This window comes from Drosophila nasuta, chromosome 2R (genome assembly GCF_023558535.2).
Source record: "Drosophila nasuta strain 15112-1781.00 chromosome 2R, ASM2355853v1, whole genome shotgun sequence".
In the NCBI taxonomy this organism is placed as follows: domain Eukaryota; kingdom Metazoa; phylum Arthropoda; class Insecta; order Diptera; family Drosophilidae; genus Drosophila; species Drosophila nasuta.
Window position 1 is genome coordinate 17,402,517 of NC_083456.1, and position 26,316 is coordinate 17,428,832.

At 42.3% G+C, this 26,316-nt stretch overlaps 1 protein-coding gene across 9 annotated transcripts in view; it reads right to left on the reverse strand.

Moving 5' to 3' along the window:
* LOC132787569 (peripheral plasma membrane protein CASK) overlaps positions 1–26,316 on the reverse strand; it is a 36,546-nt gene that overhangs the window by 5,888 nt on the left and 4,342 nt on the right. For 4 of the 9 annotated variants that reach the window (XM_060794700.1, XM_060794698.1, XM_060794702.1 and 1 more), the window contains exons 6-11: positions 25,924–26,281; positions 25,595–25,862; positions 25,177–25,520; positions 811–996; positions 566–730; positions 414–482 (exon numbers count right to left, since the gene is read on the reverse strand). In XM_060794700.1, the coding sequence (XP_060650683.1) occupies positions 414–482; positions 566–730; positions 811–996; positions 25,177–25,520; positions 25,595–25,862; positions 25,924–26,281 (1,390 nt within the window). Of the gene's footprint in view, positions 1–413; positions 483–565; positions 731–810; positions 997–11,796; positions 13,342–15,139; positions 15,505–16,896; positions 16,984–20,736; positions 21,274–25,176; positions 25,521–25,594; positions 25,863–25,923; positions 26,282–26,316 lie in introns of those variants that run through there. The other 5 variants (XM_060794699.1, XM_060794703.1, XM_060794704.1 and 2 more) reach the window with 5 other exon arrangements.

A 26,316-nucleotide genomic window follows, 5' to 3' on the forward strand; every position in this document is an offset into this window, starting at 1 on the left:
GCCAACTTAGCATCTGAATAATTAAACTTAATTGTTATAAAGCAATACATATTTAAAGTTCAAATTTTCTTTTTGTATCTATTACTTTTGTAATCAACAAAAAAATAAGTTGTAGCTTCATCAACTAAAGCAGCATAAAGCACAAACAATCGCAAACTTAATAGCTTCTTTGCTTAATCTGCAAAGTTGCTAAACGAAAAATGTTGTTGGCAGTTGATGCAAACTTCAATACAGCAATAATTGATGTACGCTATCAGTGTTCACGTATAAAACATGCAGAATGAATCGCATTGAAAATTCTAGCGTTTGCCATAATGGAAAAATGCAAAGGGCGGGGGGGAGAGAAACTTAAATAAGACTAGGCGGAAGTAATATGCAATACACCCGGGGAATTTCAGAATTCAGAAGCTTACCTCACAGGGTGGCGGTGCGCTGCGGTATGAAGGAACTATTTTAAAGGTAACGGAACCGCGTGCCTCGCGCTGCAATGGAAAATAATGTAATACGAAATTGAAAAATACCAAGCGAAGCATATCGAGAGAGAGTGGAAAAGAGGGAAACTTACCAGCATTCGTTGCAATTGACCGACAGACTGATGCTGCACCGGCTGCCCATTGATTTCCCGTATCTCATCACCCACGTGCAACGTGGCTTGTCTGTGTATCATGCCGCCGTGCATGATACGCGCCACAATGCAGCGTCCGTCTTCGGTCATTTTAAGCGTGATGCCCTGCAACACACAAGAAGAGAGAAATAACAATTTATAGTTATGGAGAGCTACCTTAGTAATTGACAAGTTCGAGAACGTACCATAGGCTCGTCGGTGTTTTTCTGGAACTGCACAAGACGCACACGTGTCACATGCTGCAGCTCACCGCCCTCGACGTTGTCCAGCTCATCACCATTGAGATAGGGCACCATTGGCGGCGGTGTGACGCGCAGAGCTTCCTCGCCATAGACATCCCGAGCAACGACATCGTGTGTGTGCAGCAGCGCCTGTCAAAGGGCACACACAAACACAAACACACACAATACATAAATGCAAACAAGAGAAGAAAGATGAAACAAGAAAGAAAGAAAGATGGAAGGTTGGTTAGTTAGGCTTTATGGCTCAGGCCTAATGGTGGGGGCGCAGCATCTACCGCACTCTAAATTATGGCCGGCAATTAAGCTGCCAGTTATTATAAGGCTAAAAGCCGTTCCAAAGCCACTTTCTGTGGAAATTAAATTTCCGATTTGCTATGCCTGCCTCATATATCATACTCGTAACCCAACACACACACACAGAGCACACTATGACAGACATTGAGGAGGCGCCTCCCACAAAGACACAGGGTTCAAGCCTAAAGCACATTTCCCCCGCCCATACAACTTGTTTACAACATTAACTGGCAACATTTGTTGCACAGCCCAAAAGGCACAAAAAAAAGCACAGTTCAAAGACTGAAGAGTGAGAGAGAGGGGAACGTAGCAAACCGCCCATTCTGGAAATGCCGTTAACGGCAATGGCGATGGCGATGGCGACGTCGACGGCACGCACATGAACCTCGTAACCCAGAACCGCTCTTTCGATCCCTCCTCCCTTCCCCTCTCTCTCGTTTCAGCAACCAGCAAAAAATCACAAAAATTTATTACGACCTCTCAAGTGCAGCAGCAGCTTCAGAGTCGAGAGTCGTCGGCGTCGGCGTTGAAGTCGTCGTCGCTTGGCTTTAGCTATGAGAAAGGGCAACGGCAACAACAGTCACAACAGCAACAGCAACAACAACAACTTGGCTTGGCTTGGCTTTATACAATTTCGTTTTTAATAAATTATGTTTAATAACACTTTGAATATGCTGCGAAATTAATTTGTGCGGCGCCTCGACAAACCGCAAGACAGGCAGAGGCAGAGGTAGTCAGGACACCGCATACAGAGCAGAATGCGTAATACACACGCACACACACACCGCACACTCACACAAACGTACGCAACGCCTACGCATAGTAGATGCTTCCTACGATGGTTAATGCCATAAAAAAGGATTTTACTGCGTGCCCATGCTGTGTCACTTGTGGCCGATGTCGCACGCACGCCGCACACCTAAACACACACACACACATTGTACACTCCTCACATACACACACACTCACACACAGATCTCCGCTTTCAGATACATACATATGCTAAGTATAGCTAGGCCATGTCAGCAGCTTTTGTTGGTTGGGTCTCCATAAAAAAACGCAATTTTCAACGTTGATGATTACTCAATGCCACAAACACACACACACACTGCGACGAGAGTGTGTGTGTGGCACGTAGTAGCAGCAGCAACGGCACTTGCCATCTCGCTTGCACAGTGAACGTTGCGTTGCACGTTTCATTTCCGCCACAGACGCCACTGACGCCGCCTCAAAGCATTACAAAAGCGAACGTAGTTGCCTTTTAGTTGGTCTGTCACTAGTTGTTGCTCTCGTATTTGCTGACAGCCAGGCAAATGGACAGAGGCACACAAAGGGGCATGGGGGACGGAGGCAGGCAGCACTTCTTTTTTGCTGTTGCTCTCGTTTAGGCGCAGCTTAAAAGTAAATTGGCTTTTTCATGTCGCTCTCTCTCTCTTTCTGTGTCTCAAAGTTTTTCCTTTCTTTTTTTTTTTTTTTGGAGGGCCTAAGCTAAGCTGATTTCATTCACTGTCACTGTCACAACCAAATTCACATTCACATTCACAATCGCAGTCACTTTGTGCACACTTCGACTAAATATCCGCAATGCTGTGTGCATAAATATTTCATAATGCTTTTAACATACTCTCTCTGTGTGTGTGTGTGTGTGTGCGATTTGTTAGCAGCCCACAAAAAAGTAAATCAAAATGTGTATTTATTTGGCATGTGGTCAACAGCAAATTTTACTGCAATCGCTTTACACACATTGATTGTATTTGCGGACTGGTTGAGCTAACTGGATGTCTGACTAATCGATAATCCAGAACTTGAAGTACATTATACAGCAATATATTTCCTTGTCAGATGCAAAATTGGATTTGTAAGCAGATCTCATTCGTTTGTGAAATCTTAGACAAATCGAATATATGAAGCTGTGAACTGCTTTAAATTAAAATTGAAATATATTTGAATATCTTCAAATGTATTGTATTACTCAGTTTTATGAGGTTATTGCTCTTGGGACAGAGCACAACAATAATTAAATTCATCTGTCAGCTTAACACTTTCGAAAGCATGTGTCAAGATTGCGCTTAAAACACTTCAATGTGCCATGTGTGAAAAGGGTCTAATAAAGTGAAGATAATTTATGTAGAAAGACTAAAAATCGACCACACATCAACTCGATTCAAGCCGCCTGTCAATTCAGTATCCCTTGGACTGTCGATTGGTATGTTAAAAGTAATCCTGGTCAGGATAAAACTTGATTTGCAGTAAACACAGCAATTTATCGATTTGGCATTTGCACGGCTTTTGACGCCATTATGAAATATCGTGTATATGTTAAATAAAAAGCAGTAATGTAAAACAAATCGGATTACCAAATGACCACGAGTTAATTACAATAAAAAACGAATCACCCACACAGCACTTATCGTTAAGCTCATGGCATATTTTCGCTGCATAATTTGCAGAACAACAATGGCTATTGCATAATAGATTGAGGTGTGAAAATCGACAGTCAACTCTATTTTTTATTGTGCATAGAAATGCTGTGAATATTCGTTATTCAATTTATCATAGATTTCCCATAGCAACAGAAACAACCGACTCTCGACTCGACTCAGTTCGGCTCGTCTGCTTGTCAAACTTCTCTATCCAATTATCAAAAACTTTCAGCAACTCGAAGAAGTGAACCCGCCCAGCATTTTGCCCACCCACCGCAGCACAAATTCGACTAAATAAATGGCTAATACAATTTCCGAAAACGAAATTATGTACTTGGAATAAAATTTGCTGAACTTGGCAACTATTTAAATATGGCAGCAGGCAGGCTCGACAAACATTCGCAAAGGGAGGCGAGCTAAATGGCAGTTTGCCGTTGACTGTTTCGTTGGCGTTGCCGTTGCTGCTGCCAGTTGGTTGGTTGCTACTCGGTTAGCTGTGCAGTCGCCGGAAGTAAGCGGTAAACAACGTAATCTGATTTCAGTTAAAGCACGCCTCCGCCTCCGACATGCAAACACGCCCATTGACCAAGCGACAGGCCATAGTTAACACCAAGTTGTTGGGCCAATAAAACGGTAAATTTAATAAACGCTTGACAGGCGAAAAGTTGAGCAGTTAAGTTTAATGCCTCATTAGTCGTCGCAAGCTCTCCCTCTCCCTCTACCTCTTCCACTTCCACTTCCTCTTTTATTTCCATTTCCTCATTCCATTTTCTCCATTTCGCTGACTCTCGCTCTCTCCCTCTCTCTCTCTGCACCCGCCTCGCAATCTCGATTCAATGTCCCGAGCCTGTGACATTGATAGCCAACCTCGACGTCAGCAGCAAAGTTTCTGGCCAAGCAAATGATGCCACACAGTAACCACACGAATACACACACACACCCTTGCACACACACACATATTCGCACACACGCAAAGCCAATACAAACATGTACTGTTGGTACGTGTGGCTGGCCCGCAGCTGACTTTGATTTCCATGATTAATACTTAAGTGCTTGTTAAAGTTTTGCCAACACACACTCGGCCAACAGCTGACGCCCCTCGCTTTCCCTCCCCCACACCTCTCATCTCTCAATCTGTGTTGTTGCCCCAGCTCAAAATATGCAGATGTTAGTTTAGCCTTTGCCCGTCGTCTGATCCTGTGCTTTCAGCACGCCTTCCATATTTTCACTCTTTGTTTGCCACTCTCTCTCTTTCTCTATGTGTGTGCCTGTGTGTGTGTTTACTCTGCTGAGGCAGCAACAAAATGCAAAACAAGCCTTAAGACACTGCCAAACAGTGTTGGCCAATTTGTTTGCTCACAAGTCAGGGCAGACCAAACAATTTGTCCAAAAATAGCCAACATTTTCAACACTTTCTGCCACAACAATAGAGTGCAGACAGCAAGCAAAAGAAAATGTGGTAATGCCAGAGATAAGTGAAGTTGGCTTAGCCGCAAGCAATGCACAAAACATTGCGTATACTTAATGCGAACAAATTTTCAATTTTGTAAATTTCATAGTTTGCTAGGTAAAATTAAGGATTGCAGTTAAATAACTATAGCACTTGGGCGAATTTGAGTATTCTTAGTCAAAAATAAACAACAACATTAAAATTCGAGCTGATTCTTCTCAAATTTAACAGATTGTAAGTTACAATTAATACTTGAATATTTGTGATATGCAAATGTTTCACTAATTCATTCACCAATTGCAATCAACGAGTGCAAAACAAACAATGCAGAATAAACATTACTTTTACCTAAAGTAAACCAAAAACTTTGTAGGAGACTTTTTGTTACAAATTTAACAGTTTGTAAATTTAATTTTAGACATTAATAATTCTGATAATTTATTCACAAATTGCAATCAAGCAATGCAGAAACTGCGTATGGTCAATCAAACATTACGTATACTTAATGTAGATGACGCTTCACAATTTAACTATTTTCACGTAAAATTCAGACATGTGTTTTGCTGTTACAAAACTCTGTCACTAATTCCTTCCACAATTCCAATCAATTAATGCGACAAAGCGCTTCCTAAACAATGTAAAAGTTGCGTATACTCCTACACAAATATTACGTATACGTTTTGCGTAAATTAAAATTAAAATTTCTCTGTGTTCATCTGCTTGCTGGCATGTTTGCTGATAAATAAATAATGCAACTAATTCACTTAGCAAATTGCAATATTAATAGCATCGATTTTCTAGCCAGTAAACAGCCAAATGTTCAGCGCTGCTCGCTGCATGGCCAAGATTGTTGGCAGTTATGGCCTGCCTGTCAACCAAACAACGGACAACCAAGCGGCGAGCCCTTTTATCAGTTTTGCGCTAAGCCAGCCCAGCCCAGCCAGTGAGCCAGCGAATGAATAAACGAACGAGCAGAGCAACCCACAAAGCCCACACCGACCACATGAACCTTATTTGTTGGTTTTAATAATTACACAGCAGCAGCGGCAGCAGGAGCAGCAACATAGTGACAACAACAACAACGACATCAGTAACATGAGCAAAGACAGCCGTACTGCAATATCGCAGCTCTTTAATATGCCAGGCCACACTTCAATTACACACGTACGTAATGGCACTGTGAGAACTGCGCTGCGAGCTGGGACTGGCCACAGAGAGTGCCATCAGCAGTAAGATGAGGAGGAGAAGGAGGAGGAGACAGAAGAGACGGATGTGTAGCAGGCTCTGCAGCAGACATCAAGCTCCATTAGGGACAACTACTGCCGCCCGGGTAGACGTTGACAGCTGAATCATCTGGATTAATGCCGAATTTTAATTAGTACAACGTGCTGGCAACGAACGTAGCCAGGCAGGCAGCCAGCCAGCCAAACAGGCATCGTGTCAGTTAATCTTATGGCCTGGGCCTCAGGTTCACGTTTACGTTTCGACTGGCTTTCCGCTGTGTTCTCCCCCTGCTCCCTCCATCCCAATAGCAGCTTTTCTTCTCTCATGTTCTCATAGTTTTGACACTTGGCGCCTTATCAGCGTTCTTGCAGCGACCGAGGAGAGGCTTAAAAACGCAACCAGGCGCAAGATTTGTCAAAACCACAGCCAGCATACAAACAGACAGACACACAGACAGACAGACAGACGGATGGAGAGACAGTCAGACAGACAGTCTGGGCAGACGGACTGACATGCATGGTTTAAGCGCACCTCCCACATGGACTAATGAGCACGCATCATATGCATGATTAATTTGTGGAATGAAATATTCTTCCAGGTTGTTTTGCGCCTGAGCAGGCGCCTGTCAAGCTGTCAGTTTGTGCTCAGTCCTTCTGCTGCTGCTGTTGCTGCTGTCGCTGTTGGTGTAGCTGTTGCTTTTACTGCTGCTGTCATGTCTGCTTCTGACGTCTGATAAGCTGGCAAGGCAAAGAAAAACATGCAAACAACAAAAACAAAAACAAGAGCAAGCGCAAAATACAAAATGAAATATACACGAAAAATATCAAAAACTCTTACGAATAAAGTTTTCCACTCAGTTTTCGATGGGTGGGTGAAAACTTATTGTTGTTAAACAAGTTGAACGATATCACTTCCGTTTTTTTTCTTTTTCTTACTTGATGGTGGTTTGTTGCTTGGCTGACAACCACCGAGACACAGTCTTACAGTTAACATTGGACTCCATACACAACATTCACCGTACGACTATGTCACGGTAATTGAGCGTCGTTGCTATCCTAATGCCCAGGCCGTATCCTTTTCAGAGAGACGCACACTAACAACGACTTAGTTAGTGCTCATTTCAGTGTCATAACATTGCCTCTGGGTATCTCATGCATCATCCATCGCGTCGACGTCGACGTCGTTCATCGTTGCTGCCACCTGCATACACACAGACACAGACACACGCATACACATATTGATTGACACTGGTAATATGTTGAGTTTGCCTTATCAGTTGAACAATGCCTCGGCGCCGTGCTGTTGTCGTTGTCATCTGTTGTATCCTGTTCACCGAATAGCGACTACTGAATTCCGTACACCAAATACCAAATATACTGAATACCCGAATACCGTGTGGCACAGCCTCATCTATCTTGTCCCGTTTCCCGTCTGACAACCCAAGCTCTGCCCTTGTCCCCTTCCCTCAACGAGCTGTCAGGCGCAAATCATTCAATTTTGATGCTCGACATGGACCCAAACCGTCAAAAAAGGAGCAAAAAAAAAACTAAAAATTTTGCAAACAATGGCAAAAAGGCAGAATTTGTGCCTGGTTGCTGTGCTGCGCTGTGCTGTCTGTGGCGGTGGTTGTTGTGGTTGCTTGCAAATCAGCTTATTATTTCTGGCAAACAAACCGCACTCTCACACACACACACACACACACATACAGCAGCCACAAATTTCCGTTGTGTGCGTGTCCGTGTGTGTGTGTGTGTGTGTATATGTGTGCATTATGCACTTATCAGAGCCATCTATCTGCGGTGCGTCAACTGCTTCCTGTTGCTCAATAGACAAGGCGAGGGGCATAGATACGTGTGCATGTGTGTGTATATAGAATCAAGGCAAGGCAAGACCACAAAAACACATACCACACACTCGGCTGCTACCCTTCTATCTCCCTTACACACACAGTTACACAGACACTTTCACCTACTTAAGTCGCCATTTTCATGCGGCGCCTGTTGGGTAGGCAACACTTTTTACACATTGCTTTAATGCTAGCAACATTTTCAGATTTTCTTTTATATATGTATATATATTATATTATTATTATATCACACACTCAACACTTTTGGCGCATTGTGTGTGCGGCTTTGTTGCATTTGATATATGTAAGTACAAAAGTGTGTGTGTGTGTGTAAAGATATACAGAAGTAGCAAGTGTGTTCGTGTGTGTTTCGCATTCATTCAATTTCAACTGGAGAAACAACGCATCGGCACAAAGGACCATAACTCAGTTTTGTAACAAGTAAACTAATTATTTCTTGACTTTGTTTTTTTTTCTCTTCTCTCTTCTCTTCTTCGTTTTCATTTTTTTGTCAGTGGTTGGCAGTTGTTTTTGTTGTTCTTGTTGTTGTTGTTTTGTGCTTGTTTGCTTGCCTTGAAAAGCATGTGCGAATGTGTAAGCAATTCTATGTGTGTTTTTTCTCACTCTCCACACGCTGCAAGTTTGTATATATGTGTGTGTGTGTTCGTGTGCTCTGCTAAATTGCAAAATAATGTACACACTTGGCGTTGTAATCGCCATTGTTGTTAGATGTTGTTAGAACTGCCTCTAACTGCTTGTTCATGCCATTGTGCTTGTTCATCATCATCAACAGCAGCAGCAGCAGCAGCAACGTGCAAAGAGTGTGTGTGTGTGTTGTACTAGTCGGGGAAAGTGTGTGTACACACATCTACATGTCGTATGTGTTATGTACATAGAGAGAAAGATGGGCTAGTGAAGAAGGCAAGTGCTTATGCTTGTGTCTTTTGCCTTGCTTGCGCAATTAACGCATTCACAAATGAAGAGTTTCAAGGCAAGCAGCCAGTCTGTCATTCGCTCCGTTTGTCATTTAGGCAGTTTGCTTTTCTTTTGAGGCCATGTCAAGCCAATAATGTAGCATCCCAAAACACGCCACACCAGCTTAACACACTCACATACACACACACACGCATACTGCAAAGCATTAGCTAGAAGTTTCTCCAAAAAACTTTTCGAGCTAGTTAAAAAGGATGACAGTTTTTTTTTTACTTTTCGTTGTCGTTCAAAAGGAATATTGCATTGGGCCAAGTGCATTTAAAAGAGGCTTAGGGACTGATTATAATTTGCAAAGCACCCATTAAAAAGTTGGCAAAGAACAAACTACCTGAAAGTCAGTCCAAGCTTGGACTTAAAAACTTGTTGTAAATGCTCGGCAAAACATTTTACCAACGCCATTTCACTCTTAAAATTCTGTCTTTAACTTAAAACAGAATTCTCGTATTTTATGCCAGAGATAGAATAATATTTTTACTCGTAGTTGTTTCAATCATAACAGAAATATATACAAAAATAACGAAAATTCCAATATTATGATAACAAAGGCGAGTGTGTGACTTAAATTGCATTTAGATTGTGAATAAGATACTGGAATTTGTTGTATGTATTTTTAATAGAGTGCAGAGCACATTTATAAACATGTTTCGATTTTGCCATTTAAGTAAATGAATTTCTAATTTTGGATAACAAAAACACTGTGTGAATTGTATCGTAAGCATCGTCAACGTGCAGCAATTTCATTACTTGTGAATTGATCACATCAACGTAGCATTAAAACTTGGGCAATCTTCTGCTTTGAATGTGCCATAAAAAAAAGCTGACATCGTTAGCTTTAAAGCCAAATTCTGTTTTTTTGGGGTGGAGGGATGAGCGACCACACCTTTTGCTAGTTCGCTGACATATTTAGGCAGGATGATCTGGCTAAAAAAAAATAAGAAGAAGAAGGCCAAGCCAAGAGCGCCTTCAAATTAACTCCCCGACTGCTGCTGTCAAGACGCCATAACGAGCCTATTTTGCAATGCTGCCCCAGAGTCTAGGGGCCCCGAACATTACGGGGCAGCTGCCCTGCTCTTGCCACTTGCAAAAACCTCCTCCAGTCTTGTGTAATATTTATGTAAATTCGGCCCCGACTGGCGTAAAAATTGAAAGGCGTAATGGTTTGTTGCGCTACCTACTTTGCATATGACGTCCTCGTTGCCCTTTGCTGCGGCATTCGGCAGCGGCGTCTCTGTATTGTGTGTGTGCATTTGGAAATTGTTCATTATACATACATATATACGTGTATATATAGTGTAAATGTGTATACAGTATACAAATGACATCAGGCATATTAGGCGCTATAATCGAGTGGAAGAGAATTATTTTGTGTGAACTAATTGCATTAGTGACATTCAATTTGACGCCAGGGCAAAAGTAGAAACAGCGCTAAACGGCAATTGTCACAGAGCACACAAAGAGAGAGAGAGAACGAACGATAGCGCAAGAGTGTGAGAGAGAGAGAGAGAGAGAGTGGGAACCACACTTCTGATACACCTCAATGCCGTAGAGCTAATGCTACTCGTATTTTATTTTAGTTTCTGTTACAGTTTTTCCCCTTCCATCCCATCCATCGACTGTTTATTTTGTGCTCTACGCTTTGTGCTGCCTACTTTCAGGCGCAGTCAAGCAAAACCCGTGCCTGATTCTGATTTGGGATACGGTTTTGCTGACCCAAAACCCAAACTCGGAACCAACATCATCATCATCACCATCACCATCGAAGAGGGCGCCCCGCTTGGGCAATCATGTGAATCGAGCTCCTTATAATTTGCACAACTATGCGAGTCACTAAATTTACGCGACGTGGCGTGTGTTTCATATTACTGCTGCAAGTCGAAAACGAAAAGTCACTTATGTTTAGTTCTCTCACTCTCTCGGAGCGGAGTACAATTGGTTTTGTGAAAAGAAATTGCTGATAAGCTGCATGGATCATAAAACCTGCTGCACAGTTATTGATTTCCAAAAGGATTTCCGTTTAAATTTTTGTGATTTTCGAATTAAATCAAAAAAACAAACATGGAAAATAGAAGATAAGTTTTGAGCTCCATTGTTTGCTAACCCATCAAGCAACCCTCCCAGCACCAAAAAGGACACACACGTGTAATGGAATGAGTGTGCGGGTGTGTGTGTGTGTTTGTCACTTTTGAAATAATCTTACATGTCGTTGACACATTTTTGCCTGATGCCAAAATGTGTTGGGCACTTGGTTTCCGGTCGGTTTTTGCTTACCTGCAAACGTGGCCAAGTGATCCATAGAGTGTGGGAGATTGGCATAGAGGAAGAGAGAATAGAAGAGAATGCGTAAATGTTAGTTAAGTAGTTGAATAAACACATGCGATACACATGGCGTATACATTTACATATGTATATATTTATATATTTATAGTATGTACAATATGCATTTAGCTCTAACTAAAGCAAATTCAAATACGAAATGAAACTCAAAGGCGCAAAACATTTTGTGGCAAGCTGTTTCTGCTTTTTGTTTTTTTTTAAGTCAATGCAATTAGTTAACGGATTTTAGAAAGAGACACACACATACGAAAAGTATATACAATATTAATTAAAGCGGTCCCCCACGTTTTTCAGTTTTCAGTTTTCTGTTTTTCAGTTGCGGTCAGTCGGTTGTTGTTTTCCAGTGTTTTTACTTTGGGTCTCACCTGATGTCCGGAGCATATGGAACCGTTGGGCACACGCACACGAAATGGACTATGCACGGGGCAGGAGGTGCGCGGTCCCCAGCGCGACGAGGCCGCCTGCTGCAGGGACAGCGCTGAGCTACAGGGATTGAAGAGCGCCGGTGGCGGGGGGCAGGGCGGCGCTGACATGCTGAGTGAACTGAGGCCGCTCATGCTGCGACAATGTCCACCGGTTAGCATGGCAACATCAGCAGCCGAGCATTGATTGATCGGTATGCCTTGGCCGCTGCTGCCGACACCGCTGCCGCTCATGCCGCTGCTGCCACTGCTGCCGCCGCCACCGCCGCCGCCACTGCCGCTGCCGCCCAAGAGAGACATGTGGGAGCCCACACAGCCACCGGACATCAACGATTGTGATGTTAGCCCATGATGCTGGCACATGCCGACGACGCCGCCCGATCCTGGTGTCACGCCCGCTCCAGACCATTGACTGCTTGACACTCCAGCTCCAGTTCCAGATGCTCCTCCAGCTCCTCCTCCGGTTGCTGCTGCTGCAGCCTGTGTATCACCGCCTCCGCCGCCGCCACAGTAGTGATCCACGGTAAAACTGTCTTGGCTACCAGAGCATTGTAAGCGATGCGGTGGCGGTGGCGAGGATTGGCGTGAATAAATGTTGTTTGCTGTTCCGTGGGTAGCCTCCTGATATGCTGCTGCTCTTAATCTTGTTGTGTTGCTCTTCTTCTTGTTGTTCTTGTTGTTGCCACTTCTTGTTGTAGTTCAAGTTGGTTTAGTTGTTGTGTTTGTTTCTGTTGCTTTTGTGGCATCTCCTGTCTCCTGTCTGTAGCTTTAAATCACAGCCTTGTCTAACAACAATTTAACTAACAACAACTATTGGAGTATGTATGTGTGTGTGTGTGAGTGTGGGTGTGTGTTTCCTGTCTATGGATACGCCTTAAGATTACAACAACAATTGAAGCCAGTCTGCATTTTCCCGTTGCTGTTGCTGCTGCTGCTGCTTTCGCATTTAAATTCTGTTGCTATCACTGCACACGCACAAATACAAGTACATGTGAATATATACGTATATACTATATACTATACTAGTATAGTATATATATGCGGGGATGTTCGGTTGCAATAATTTATATATGCGCGCTGTCCTGACGTCGTATTTCTTTAGTTAAAAATTATTGTTTCCTTTAATTGATTTATGTTGTGCCTTTTTGTTTTCCCTTCGTTTGTTTGTTTTCTTTTTTTTTATATTTTTGGTTGTGCAGTGTTTCGTTTCTTTTATCTATATATTTTATACTTGATTTTTTTTGGTTTGTTTGTTCGAATTAAATGCTTGACTTTAGTGTTAATTCATCACAATTTGTATTTATTATGTTTTTTGCTATTATTATTGTTAATATTATTTAATTGCAGTGTTTATTATATATTTATATTTGCTATTAACATTTACATTATGTAAATTTTCACTATTTAATTTCTGCTTGAATTTAGTTGGAAATTTTGAGTTGACTTTTTGTATTTTTTTTTGTTAATTTTGTTTATAGCATGCGAGTTCTGCAAAAGAAAATTGTTGAGAAGCCCAAAATTAAACGAAATCTATTGAGGGTTTCTTGGATGGGCAATTGTTGTTGTTGGGTGTGTGTTGGAAGAAGGAATCTATTTATTTACGCTACAATTTTTCGTATTAAAATTGGGGTAAAGGCTTAGCACAGCAGCTGTGTTGAATGTTGTGTTGATGTTCGATGAATATAATTAAATGTGTATTTCGACATTTTTTTTTGGGTGAAATGTAATTTAAAATTTAATTAAAGCGAAACGTAACGAAACGAGAAGCATCAGCAAATTGCCGAGCAAACAAAAATATAATTTTATGCGACAAAACTTTGCTCGAAAGATAAGAAAGAAAAAAAAACATACCCTTGGGATGAGCGGTATCTAAATTGGTCCAGAGGCCAGCCAAAATAAAAAAAAAATAAGAGAACCGTTTGGGAAAAGGAACACGAAGACAACAGCCAAAATGGCCAACAGAACAAAATAACGCAACTAACTGAAATTTTAAACTGGGCCAATGAAGGGCAAACTCGAGAAGTCGATTCCCTTGTGGCTCTTACGCTGTCGCTCTAACGAGACTATTTATGCTAAATAGTTTTCGAGTTAAAAATTCAAAGGCCTGGCAAAGGGAATGTCGAATTAAATTAAAAGCGAATTGTGAATGCTTAAATAATATGTTTATAAATGTGTATCCTTACTTCGGATGCCGATACACATTAGAGGGGAGCAGAATCGGAAGGAGGCGGAAGGACTGCGAGACAAAGGTGCTGAAATGTTTGTTTCACCGGCTTGGCTTCCGTTGCCACATTTTAAGAATGCTAATGTGGCCCCGTCGCTTCCGCACCATAATTGAATGAGAACGTGCCGAGCTTTTCACTGGTCCCACAACCCCATACAGAAAAGAGGAGGCAAAAAAAAAAGAAAACCAAAAACCTGTGCCTCTACTTGGGCCACGCTGCCTGGGGAGCAGGATATATGCGGCAACCAAGAGAAGAAGAAACTTTGCAGCGCAACATACGCGAATAAAATAACCAAATTCAATTCATAAAATATTCAGAAAAAAAGCAAATAAAAAAGAGCGAAACCAACAGCAACAAGAACAACATAAAGATGGGCAAAATGTACAGAAATTTTCATACAAAACAAGAGCAAGCAACACACACAGAGAATGTTGCTAAAGTCTAGTACGTATACGTAATATGTATGTATGTTTGTTATATAGATGAAGCGACTCTGAATCTGATGTCTAAAGTAATGTTTGTGTAAGTCTGTATGTCTCTCTGTGTGTGTGGGTGGGTATTGCAGTTGGGTTGGGGCCAAGTAAATGATACCAAACATTTTATGTGTATTGGTGCAATGCTCTTTTTTGTCGGTGTATCGGTGTGTGTGTGTGTGTGTATACACACACATTTTTTGATAAGGCAAACGTAGACGGAAATGGCATAGGAAACGGAGGCTGGCTAGCGAGCCGAGCCAAGGCGAGGTGAGACAGAGAGCGAGAGAGAGACAGAGAGAGAGAGCGAACGAGAAAGTGTAAGAGTGAGAGAGAGCGAGCGAGAACAGTTGCTGTGCTTGAGCCAAGGCAGTGAAGTGTACGAAATTTGTGGAGTGTGTAGAGAGATGAGACGAGGCATTCTATAGGGGGTGGTGAGTGGGTAGTTACTAGTGGGTGGGCGCAAAAAGGTAGAGAGATGGAGGTGTGGGGGGGAGGGTGTTCAACTAGAGAGGGGTTGGGGTCATCAGGTGTAACGGGTGGTTGCTAGAGCACTGGCTTTGATGGCTTTGCCTTCTTCGTACTTACTGCAAAGTTGTTGTTGTTGTAGTTGTAGTTGTTGCTTTTGCTGCTGCTGTTGTTATTGTTGATGCTGATGTTACTGTTATTGTTGTTACTGTTACTGTTGTTGTTGTTTGACTTTTGTGTTATGCGTATCTAACTCGTTGTTGTATTGTGGTTATTGCTGTTATTTAATTTTATTGTAAGCATTTGCAGTTTGTTGTTGTTCTTGTTGTTGTCGAGAGTCAAAATCAATAATGAAATTATACGAATCCTTATTTCTTATTGTTTTCTTTATTTGTTTCACTGTTTATTCTGTTTCTTTTTTTGTTTTATTTTGGGCGAGGGTTAACTCTGCACTTGTGTGTTTCAAGCAAAAGTCAAAGCACTTGCTGCAAACGTATTAGACCATAGATTATTAAGCCAGCTGTCGCCGTTTCATTCAATTTCCACACACACACTCTCGAAAACACACACATACAGACACACAAAACGCACATGGGTGAGAAGATAAACACGAAGCATGAAATCAGATTAATTTAATTCAATTTGCAGCGCGTTTCGTTTGTCGTTTGGCAAATCATTGATAATAATTTTGGTCAAATCGATTTTGAAATGCGGTTGCCTTGGCTGTTTTGGCTGGCTGTTCGATTGCTCGGTTGGTTGGCTGGTTGGTTGGCAATCGAGAGAAACTGGAGACACTGCGGTTGTTGCTTCGCACGAAGGCGAAGCCAGTCAATGACAACCGACTATCGAGCACCGAGAACCGAGAACTGAGAACCGAGAAGCGAGAAGCGAGAAACGACAACCAAGAATCGAGAGACCGAGGAGAGTTTGCACAACTCGCAAATTCGCAGCTCGCTGTTCACGATGCGAATGAGTGAGATTCGTGTTCGTTGTACGAGCAACTCCCACATACACACACACACACACACAGACACACACACACATACGCACGCACACACAGCGGCTCCGGTTTCTGGTAATGGGCTCTTCCTTTTGCTCTGCTCCAAGCTGACAATATGCAAAAAATCAGCAGCAGCAACGACGAGCTTAAATTCAATGGCATGAAAAAGTCGCCATTGGGCCGCGAGTGTGTGTGTCGTTGTATGTGTGTGCGTAAGCGCGCGTGTGTGTGTGTGTGCGTGCCTTGACAACGATTTGCCTTGAGTTGATTTTTTCCTCTGGTTTTCAATTTTATTTTCTTTTTTTTTAGCATGTGGCGTGTAAAAATCAATTTGAGTCCAAGTTCTTTTTTTTTGCTGTTCTTCGCTTGGCTTTTGTGTTCTTTTGCCTTTTTAGCTTTTGCCAGTGGCCACAAAAATTTCACTGCCTACTAAAACGGAGAGTTTCATACGCCAGCAGTTGGGTAACTATTTCTTTTGGCTGGGCACCCCAAAAAAGTTTTGTGCACTTGCTTTCGAAATTAAAAAGTTTTTCGTTCGCTTGTTTTTCGTACATTCATTTTAGCTTCACAGTTCGTTCATTTCTTCTTTTTCATTCTTGTTGTATATATATATATATATATATTCTTCTTTTTTTTTTGTTGTATTTTGCACTAGCTTGCGCCGTATGGCAGCAGCGAGGACGACGACAACAACAACGGCGACGAACCAGGATGAGCCTGATGTAAAAGTGTGTGTGCAGCAACCATCGTCGTCGTCGTCGTTGTTGTTGTTGTTGTTGCTGAAGCGCTGCTTTTACTGAATGCTGCTGCTGTAGCTGCTATAGCTTTAGCTTTAGCTTTAGCTGCTGCTGCTGCTGCTGCTGGTTTTGTTGTGTACCCGTCCTATCCAGGCAAGGGCTCGCGTTATACTGCCACAGTTCCAGCCAGCAAGGTGCACAATTATAGACTAAACTCTGAGTTATCAGCAGCAGTCGAACAATGCTGCTAAGCTCTCGCAGCTGAATGCAGCAGCACAGTCAACTCCGCAGCAGCAGCAGCAGCAGCTAACGGCAGCAGCAGCAGCATCGCAAGCAGCAGCAACAGCAACTTTTCACCTAGCAATCAATTTCCGGTGCAGATGCCAACTTTATGGGCGCATTGAATGCGTGCGAATGCGACAACTATATTGCGCACATTTTAAGCTGCCTTCTTTTTATTTTGTGTGTGTGGTGGGTGTCTCTTTCCAACAACTGCTCGTTGTTGTTGTTGCTGTTGTTGTTGTTGGGATGATGCTGTTTTGCTGAATCTGTGCAGAATGCTGTACAGCACATGCGCACTGCACGTTTACCGTTACAGTGAAAATTTGTAGGCTTCTCCACAGCGTCGACGTCGCTGCCAGCGTCGCCGCTGACTGCGCTGCTATATTTGTCTAGCAAAAGGAGAGTAAAGCAAGAAGCAGAAGCAGAAGTAGAAGAAGAAGCAGAAGCAGAAGCAGGGCTTTCAAAAATATTCGTAATTTATGGCGCAATGTCTGCGCCACGTAGTCGTTAACCCAATCATCGCCGGCGTTGCCCCGTCATCATCATCATCATTGTGATCATCATGATGAGCATCATCATTATTATCGCCATGAACGAGTTGCTGCCGCAGTCGTTGCTTCTGCTTCTGCTGCTGTAACTTGCTGCGGTCGCATTGCTAAATCATGCCAACGGCCATAGTCCAAACTAAAGTAGGTGACTTGTGTCCACACACACACACACACACACACACACACAGACACACACACACGAGAGAAAGAGAAGGGAAAACGGACATAAAGACAGAGATAACTATGCCCACTTCTTATTTGACAACCGCATGCGGGCCTCTTGGCAAAAGGAATCATGGCCAAAAGGAAAGAATGCCGAAGCCGCAACCTAATTACTTGTGGTAAGCTGCCCAGTTGCCGAAGAATGTGCAAACAGCAGTTAGGCAAAAGGCACAAGACACAACGCACAACACACGAGGCAAGTTGTAGGCAGCTTGGTGGCAAGCACTTGTGTGAGTTATGGAATCTGTGCTGAAGCACTGGCAAATAATTATGAAATGTTTGTGCACCGAACGAGGCTCAAAGACAGACAGACAATCGATTGATTTACAAGGACAACAGTCCCCTTCCCTCCCCTACCCACACCTTCCCCCTCTTCTCGCTTCGCAAATAGAAGCAAATGCTGTCACGTTTAATGCGCAACATAACAGGCTTTTAATTAATGCACAATAAAGTGCACGGCGTGCTACAATCCCGTCAAGTGCTACAACAAATCGGAATACATTTCGCCCAAGGTTTCGCTGTGTGGCGCAGCCTCACTTCCCCTTCCCCTTTCCCATCCAATCCCTTGCCCACATTCAAGGCAGTCATCATCAGGCGACAGAGTGTAGGTCAAGGCCTGAACAGATGTAATGACTGTGGAGATGGGCCACGTTGGCCACGATGTGAGCTATAGACTATAGCCAATAAACTATTAACATAAAGCTGTCGATGTCGTTCGTCGTTTTTGGTCAAAGAGCAATTTGGTAACGAATGTCGATTTCATCGCACTGCCAATAGAATTTATTCGCAGCCAGCACACAGAACAGAAAACAACAACAACAATCTAGACACGTGTGTGTGTGTGTGTGTGAGTGTGGCCAAAAGGGGTTTGCTTAATGTGTCAGTGGGCCGGGGACACGGAATGGGCCAAAAGGAGGGCTTGGCCAGAACGTTTTGCTTGCGTCCGGGCCAATTCTCGACACAGGTATGGCTGTAGTTTGTGGGCTTGGCATTTAGCCTGCATGCTTGTTGACACGTTTAAATGTTGACTCACACATACACACACACTCACGCAGAGGGGAAACACAAACATTCACACACACACACACACACACACCGACAGAGACAGAGAAACGTATATAATTTTTCGATAGTTGCAGTTTCTGCGCGTTTCTTTGACAAATCACAAACAAGTCAAAGTTACAACGAGTTCAGCTGCCGTGTGGGAAGGGGAAGGGTGGAAAAAGGGTCAGAGATTGTTGCCAGATAAAGCATTGAATGCAAATTCGATAGCCATTTGTAAATTGATTTTGACATCAGCAAATTCTAGTGTCTAAATATTAACAATGGATAACAATTCAGTGGCCTAAAATGTAGACAAATAACTCGTAAAATTTTATGACTAGCAAACAGTTCAAATAGAGTTTTGGAATAGCAAAGTACTATAACAATAGAGCTTTAATTTGAAATTATAAATAGCTAAATCTAGCATTGATTAAATAAAGCTAAATATTTTATAGCCACAATTAAGGAATTTACTTCCTTATTATTTACAAAGCATGACAAAAGCATTAATTATATAAAAAGAACTCACAACTTTTATGACTATAACTTTGCTTTTATTTTATAAAGCAAATAAATAGCCAACTTTTTTCTTTTCATTTGAAATATTTCATAATCGCAATTGGAAAACTTAGTTACAAAATTACGCATATACAAAAAAAAATGTACGATTGTGATACCCATTTTATATTAAAATATAAACTATATCCAATAGCATTTGTGAGGGACAATTTTGGTAATTTTTTGCTTTTAAATGAAAGTTATAAAAAGCAACGTTTAAAATATACTTAAATCCGCTTTCTAGTTTTAAATTAAAGTCGAAAACAGCAAAGATTATAACGTATTTAAATCTGCTTAGTATTTCACAACAATTCAATCATAATTGTTGAACCTTTTAATTATTTCTATTCCATAATATTAAGATGGAACAAAAGTGCTACGTGAATAGAACTTTTTAAATAGTACATATACTAAACATCAACACAAATTTCAATGCAAGCTTAGGGTATCCTAAGGTCGCATATTCCCGCATTGTCAGCAACTGTTTTGCATAAATCATAGCGTGCTTATTTGCTTGCACACTCAACTATCTCACTTTCATTTACACTATTCCCCTGCTTGCCGTTATTCTATTTCTGATTTAAAAACACACAAAAAAGAAACCCTTTGGGCAGCTTTGTCGACTTCTCTTCTTTTTTCCTCTACGTGGTTGTCTTTCTAGTTAAATTGCGCTTTACTTGAAGATAATATCTCAAAACAACTGTGAACATTGCGAACATAGTAAAGAAGCAAAAAAAGGCATTAGTTATGCATATCTCCATTGTTCAAGTATTGAGACCATTCCACAATTATTACGAGTTCAATCTTTATTCTCCATTTGTCTTTCCTTATATACAAATTAAAATTGCTTTTACCAACAAGAGCAATTCCATTGAACTCTTTCATTTCTAAGCAGTTCTTAGACTGCATAGAAAAAAGGGATTCTTAATGAAAGATCAGGGTATCGCACCCACAACTTATTTATCAAGATTCGTTCCAGATCGCTTCAATTCCCACTCAAAACTAGAACTCGCGACTCTTCAGGGACTCATTACCGTGTATTATGAAGGGGGGAGGGAAGCGCAAGTTGTGCATTTGAAAGTTTTTGCTTAACTGAAAAGGGCAAAAAGCATTTTTCATTCAATTATGCTAAGTTCAAGTTGTTGTAAGTTTTATATACACACACATATACAAGCCGTTTTATTCATAACTTTGCCAAGACGGATTACGCATCTTAATAGAATTCTGTTGAATTCGTGGGCGGCCGACGATGATGATGATGATGATGTTGATGATGATGATGTTGATGATGTATGTGTGCGGGCTTAGAAGGAAGAAATGATTTACCTGCTGGTGGAGGTTGTTGTAGTATCGCGTAATGTGTGGTGGCAAAAGTTCAGCTGTCTCTAGGCCGATCCATTGAAAGACGCTTAGCATTTGTGGCATCGATGTGGATGTGGTTGTTGTTGCTGTTGCTGCCGTTGTGGTCGTTGTGGATATGCTGTCACAGCAACAACAACAAATCTCCTCCACCTCCACCACATCCCCCTGCCGCCATGTGTCTGCCTCCTCCTCCTCCTCACCGAAGAGGATGGCTGCTCCCGCCGTCGTCGTCGTCGCCTCCTCTTCGGCCTCGTCAGCCATTCAAAAACTTCTATGCTAATTTCGTTTGCTTTTGTCGATTTTGGCCGTTTTATAATTTGTTCGCTTTCATTTTTTATAGTGGTGCACATTTGAATTTAAATTGAGTTATAGACGCACAAACGATGACAGCGGCAGCAGCAGTGGCAGTAACAGAGGCTGTGGCACTTTGTTGTGCTGCCAATTTATGAGCAGCGCCACAGCGCGTCCCCAACGTCGCCACATGGCGTCGCTTGAGGTTGAGGTTGACGTTGAGGGTGCGACGTCGTCAATGACAACGGTAGCGGTAACTCCTGTTGTAGCTGTAGTTGTAGCTGTAGCGGTTGCCCTTTTGTCAATTGCTCCCATGTGGGTTTTGCCGCCAAACACGTGGCTGTAAACTTGGTCTACGCGCGCCTCGCTCGCTAGAGGAGGTTACTGCGGAAATTCGCGCGTAATTGGCACACTGACACGACACACTACACACTCCAGAGACAACTTCTCGTCCGCGTCCGCATCCGCATCCGCATTCGGATTCGCGTACCGTGCGTTAATTGGGTCAAGCGAGAGGGCGCGGGGCAAAGACGTAGAAGAATGGAAGTGAGTCACTTGAGAAATAGACTCGAGTCAACTTTACTTTACTTGACGAAGGTTTCACCGCACTATATATATATATGTATATATATTCCCAGAGCTTTGTTTAGCCAACCCTTTTTTTTGTTGTAGAGGGGGGAAAGAAGTAGAGTATAGAGAGATGTGGGCAGGTCTGTCGCGAAATCGCTCGTTAGGCGCCTCTTTCACACATCACTTGGCAAGTGTCAAATAAATCCAACTCGAGGCAGACGACGATGTTTCGTTCGTCGTCGTTCCCTCGCGGCGCAGTCGCCGCAAACTAAACTGAAATGTGTGCGCGCTTTTTGTTTAAGTCAATCACGGATGCTCGGTTGGTTTGTGCAACGCAGACACTGACATAGTTCCACACACACACGCACGCTTCTAGGTGTGTGCGTGCATGAGTGCGTGTGTGTGTGTATAGGTATTTGCATTGCCCCTGCAGCAGCACTTTTGGCCAACGATTGCGCTCGCTGCACTTTGCAGAATGCAAGAGAGAGAGTGGGAGAGAGTGAGAGAGAGCGAGAGCAAGTGTGCAAGCGAGAGGGCGCAAGAGAGTGCCATGCAGTGAGATTTGCAGTGCAGAAGGCTTGGACTGCGACCGAGGTCCTTATAATAGTTGTTGTTTTAACTAACGCGCCCAACACCATCGCCTCCCCCTCTGCCTACCTCCCTCACTCCCTCTCTCTCTCTCTTTCGCTGTCCCTTTCCCTCACCCTTCTTCTCTCACTCTTACTCTCTCACGCTCTGCTGTATATGTACACAGCATTAACACATTCACTCATTGCTAGCTGAGCCTGCGTTTTGTGCAGTTGTTCATATCGTCTGTCATTTATATCCATCTTCTCATTTCTTTTTTTTTTTTTTTTGCTGCTTCTTCATCTTTTTTTTTCCATGAATTTATGAAAATGAGTCGCTTGCAGCAGCCGAGCACAGCTTGCGTCACACACAAAGCGACTGATAGACAGTTGGACAAGTGGACAACGAATCGTCCGGCCGAGTCCGATATAGAAAGCGAATGGAAACAATTGAGTGGCGAAAGCAAAGCTAGGAAATACCCTGTAGAAAAACTGTTCTATTCTTTATTTTTTAAGATATACAGCATAGGTGCTTAAAGACTCTAAACAACAAACCTAAAATATAGTGTCACACATTTAATATTATGCAACTCTATAGTAAGCAATAAAACACATCAAATTTGATTCTAATCTAAAATTATAATGAATATGAAACCAATAAAAGATTCTAAATATTCGAATATCTAATCGTATCGTTTTTACTACGCGATAAAGCTTTTAAATCGTTTATTATCTAAAACAATAAACCAAATATCAACCCACAATTCCATTCACTCTTAAGCCGCAAGTTTCTTAACGGCAAATTCTTTAGAATTTGCTCAAAATCCCCAAGCAACAATGCTCTTTGCATAGCTCCAGAAACACAGATATCCGCTGTTGCTCATTAAAAATACATTCGCTTCCCCATAGACCTTGCAGCTGTTGTCACTCACACACACACACAAACAGACACACACGCACACTCCCTGGCGATATGAATTATGCGTTCAACTGACTAATCGATGGCTCAATCAAAATGATTTCTTATATTCTTATATGCAGCAATATATTGCTTTTGCAAATTATTAATAATTATGCGATATGCTGCATAAAGTTGTGACAAAACCCCTCGTTGCATAAACGCTATTTGCACAGGGTATGAAAAAGAATAAAGCACTGCCGTTCAGCAGCAAAAAAATGTAGTCTGCTTCAAGGAGCAATTAACGACAGTAGATGGCACAGAGTTATGGCGTTCATATCGCGCACAGCCCAGGCTCAGCTCGCAGTGTGGAAAACGAGGTTATACCCTAACTTATAGTTGTGAACGAATGCACAACAATCGAGAAGCAATCAGTGAATCAATCGAAATTATTCATAATTAATGTTCATTGCATAATTTAAAACAAATTTAGTCAAACTATTCATAGTAAAATAAATCAAACACTCAAGAAATAAATAAAAAAGAAGCAACTAATTTATAGGCCTTCACTTGTATGTCCTACGTAATCGTAGTAAATCATTTAAAATATATAAGTAAATACATCCTAATAATAATTTAATAGTTACCTTAGATCCTAATAAATCATAAATTTAGATAAATAATTTAAATATATAAAACATACATAAAAACATAGTAAATTATTAAAAACGTTAGACATAAATAATCTAGTTTATAACTTGTATATAAAACATGGTATTAAACCATTTACCGTATTCAATCAACTGAGAAATAATTAATGGTTTAGCTCGTATCTCACGTTGAACATAACACTGACTCATTCAATTTAATAAATAGTTTAAGACTCTTTGAAATATATACTTTAGTGGGATATTCAATTTAAAATAATTTAACAAATAAATGAGTAGAGCCATGTTATAAATCAGTTTTTACCTTGTAAACTTAAACATCTAAGCATCTCATTTATTTGAGATCAATTGTAATCCTTGAGAAATTATACGTTTTTTGACAGTTCATTCAAAGTATTTAAACACATATGTTAATACAACAGAGAAACAATCTCGTTTTAATATTGTATATTTAAACACATCATAGATAAATACGATAAAAATATGATTTTTCAAAACAATGTCTGTGTAGACATTTCATAGGGAAAGGGTATTCAAACTTCGTGCAACTGCCTTAGGCTTAGGTAGGTCATTTTCTTTTTTGTTGTTTTTGCTTTTTTCGTGCAATCGTTAAATGTTTTTCTGTCCCTTCACTACTCGCCGTTGGTCTGTTGCAAATGTGTGCGGCACACGCCTGCGACGAGGCGCGACACGACGACAGCAACAGCGACAACTACGGCGACGGCACTTGAGTTTTGTGTAGCATACTTTTCTGCGCAAAAAGCCTTTAGGGAAGTGCCCGAAGCACTGCTGAGCTGAGCTGAGTTGGTCCTAGAGTTGGAGCTGTTGAGCCAGCAGCAGTGGCAACAGCAACGTCCGAATTTCATTTAGGTTTATTCTGATTAAATTGTTTGTATTTTGGTTGCATTAGCAGGCGCAGTTTGTTTAGACAAGCAGTATATATAGACTATTCGAGTAGAGTAGAGTAGACTAGCGTATAGAGTGTTGAGCTTACTACTACTGTGTATTCATGGCTCTGTGTCGTGTGTCTGGGCTCTGTATGTGTGTCACACTGTTTGGCCGAAGGATTAGTGATTGCCTGCGCTGCGGGAGTTGCTCGTGGTGGTGACTGTGAAAGTGTGTGTGTGTCTGTGGGTATTTGTATACATTTGCCTGTTTGCTGGCACTAAATACATTTCAAATTTGTTTTGGCTTATGCTAAACCGAACTGTAGAGTGGACCACAGATTGATATGACCACATGCCCAGCAGTTTACTGACTGACTCTGATGGCACGATGGCACACGGAACGTATGCGTAATGCAACAATGCATACAATCATGTGCTTGAGCTGACAACAGCTTGCCACAAAATAAAGTATAGCAGACTTTGTGTACACAAAATAAATACAATACTCGTAAAATGCCACTCACCTGCAAGTGCGGCGCGGCAAGGAGCTGCATCAGCTCATCCTTGGCATACTTATTGCCCACACCAACGCCCACCGATGACAACAGCTCCAGGACATCGCGACTGCGCGCCACAGCCTCCGCTGTGGGTGCTCGACCATTGGTCGTGATGACCGTCGACCCGATGCGATCGAACAGCTGCAGAAATTGCTGCAGTCGTCCATCGCGCAGCATATCACGCAACACATCCGCATCCACATGGGCATCCTGCAGCGAATAGATGTCATCCAGACAGTCCAATATTCGTTGCACCGCCTCAATGCCCGCCTCCTCGTCGGCCCATTCATCCGGTGCGCCTGCAATGGGCACTGCAACAGATAAGTTCATAGTTCAATACGACGACAGAGCTCAATTGTTCTCGAGCTGAATCGAAAGCACTCACTGTCTGCATCACTGGCATACAGTGGATCCATGTTGGTGCCACCGGCAATCGCTTGCACAGCGCCCTTGAGCTTGCGTCGCGCATTGTAGCGCTTCAATTCCTCAACAGTATCCGCCAGATGAGTGCGCTGCAATTTGTCGCGATCACGTATCCAGGGATGCTCCAGCACCTCGGTGATTGAGAGTCTGTGATGTGGATTGGCCGCCAGCATTTTCATGACTAGATCCTTGGCATTGGCCGAAATTGATTTCCATTCTGGTGCCTCAAACTGCAAATGCAATAAACATTGTAAATTCATCACTTTGATTATAAACTCACATCACACTTACCGAAAGTCTGCCGCGTGATATCGACTGTTGCAGCCGCACACCGGAGCCCAAAAATGGCAGACGACCCGAGAGCAACACATGCAGCATAACACCAGCGCCCCAGACATCGCAGCCCTTGCCATACAGACGCCTGGTGACCACTTCCGGCGCCATATAGTGCGGACAGCCGACGCGTCCATGTGTTTCTATGGTTTCGCGTGTGCCCGGCAACTGTATCGCCGAACCGAAGCCGCCCAGTTTCACTGGCGCCGAGTTATCCACGGTGGCCAGCAGGGCACAAGCTGGTCTCACATCCCTATGCAGTATATCGTTCTCATGGCAATAGCGCAGTGCCTCCAGTATTTGCCGCATATAGTGACTGCAAAAGCAGAACGAAACATAAAGGTTAAAAAG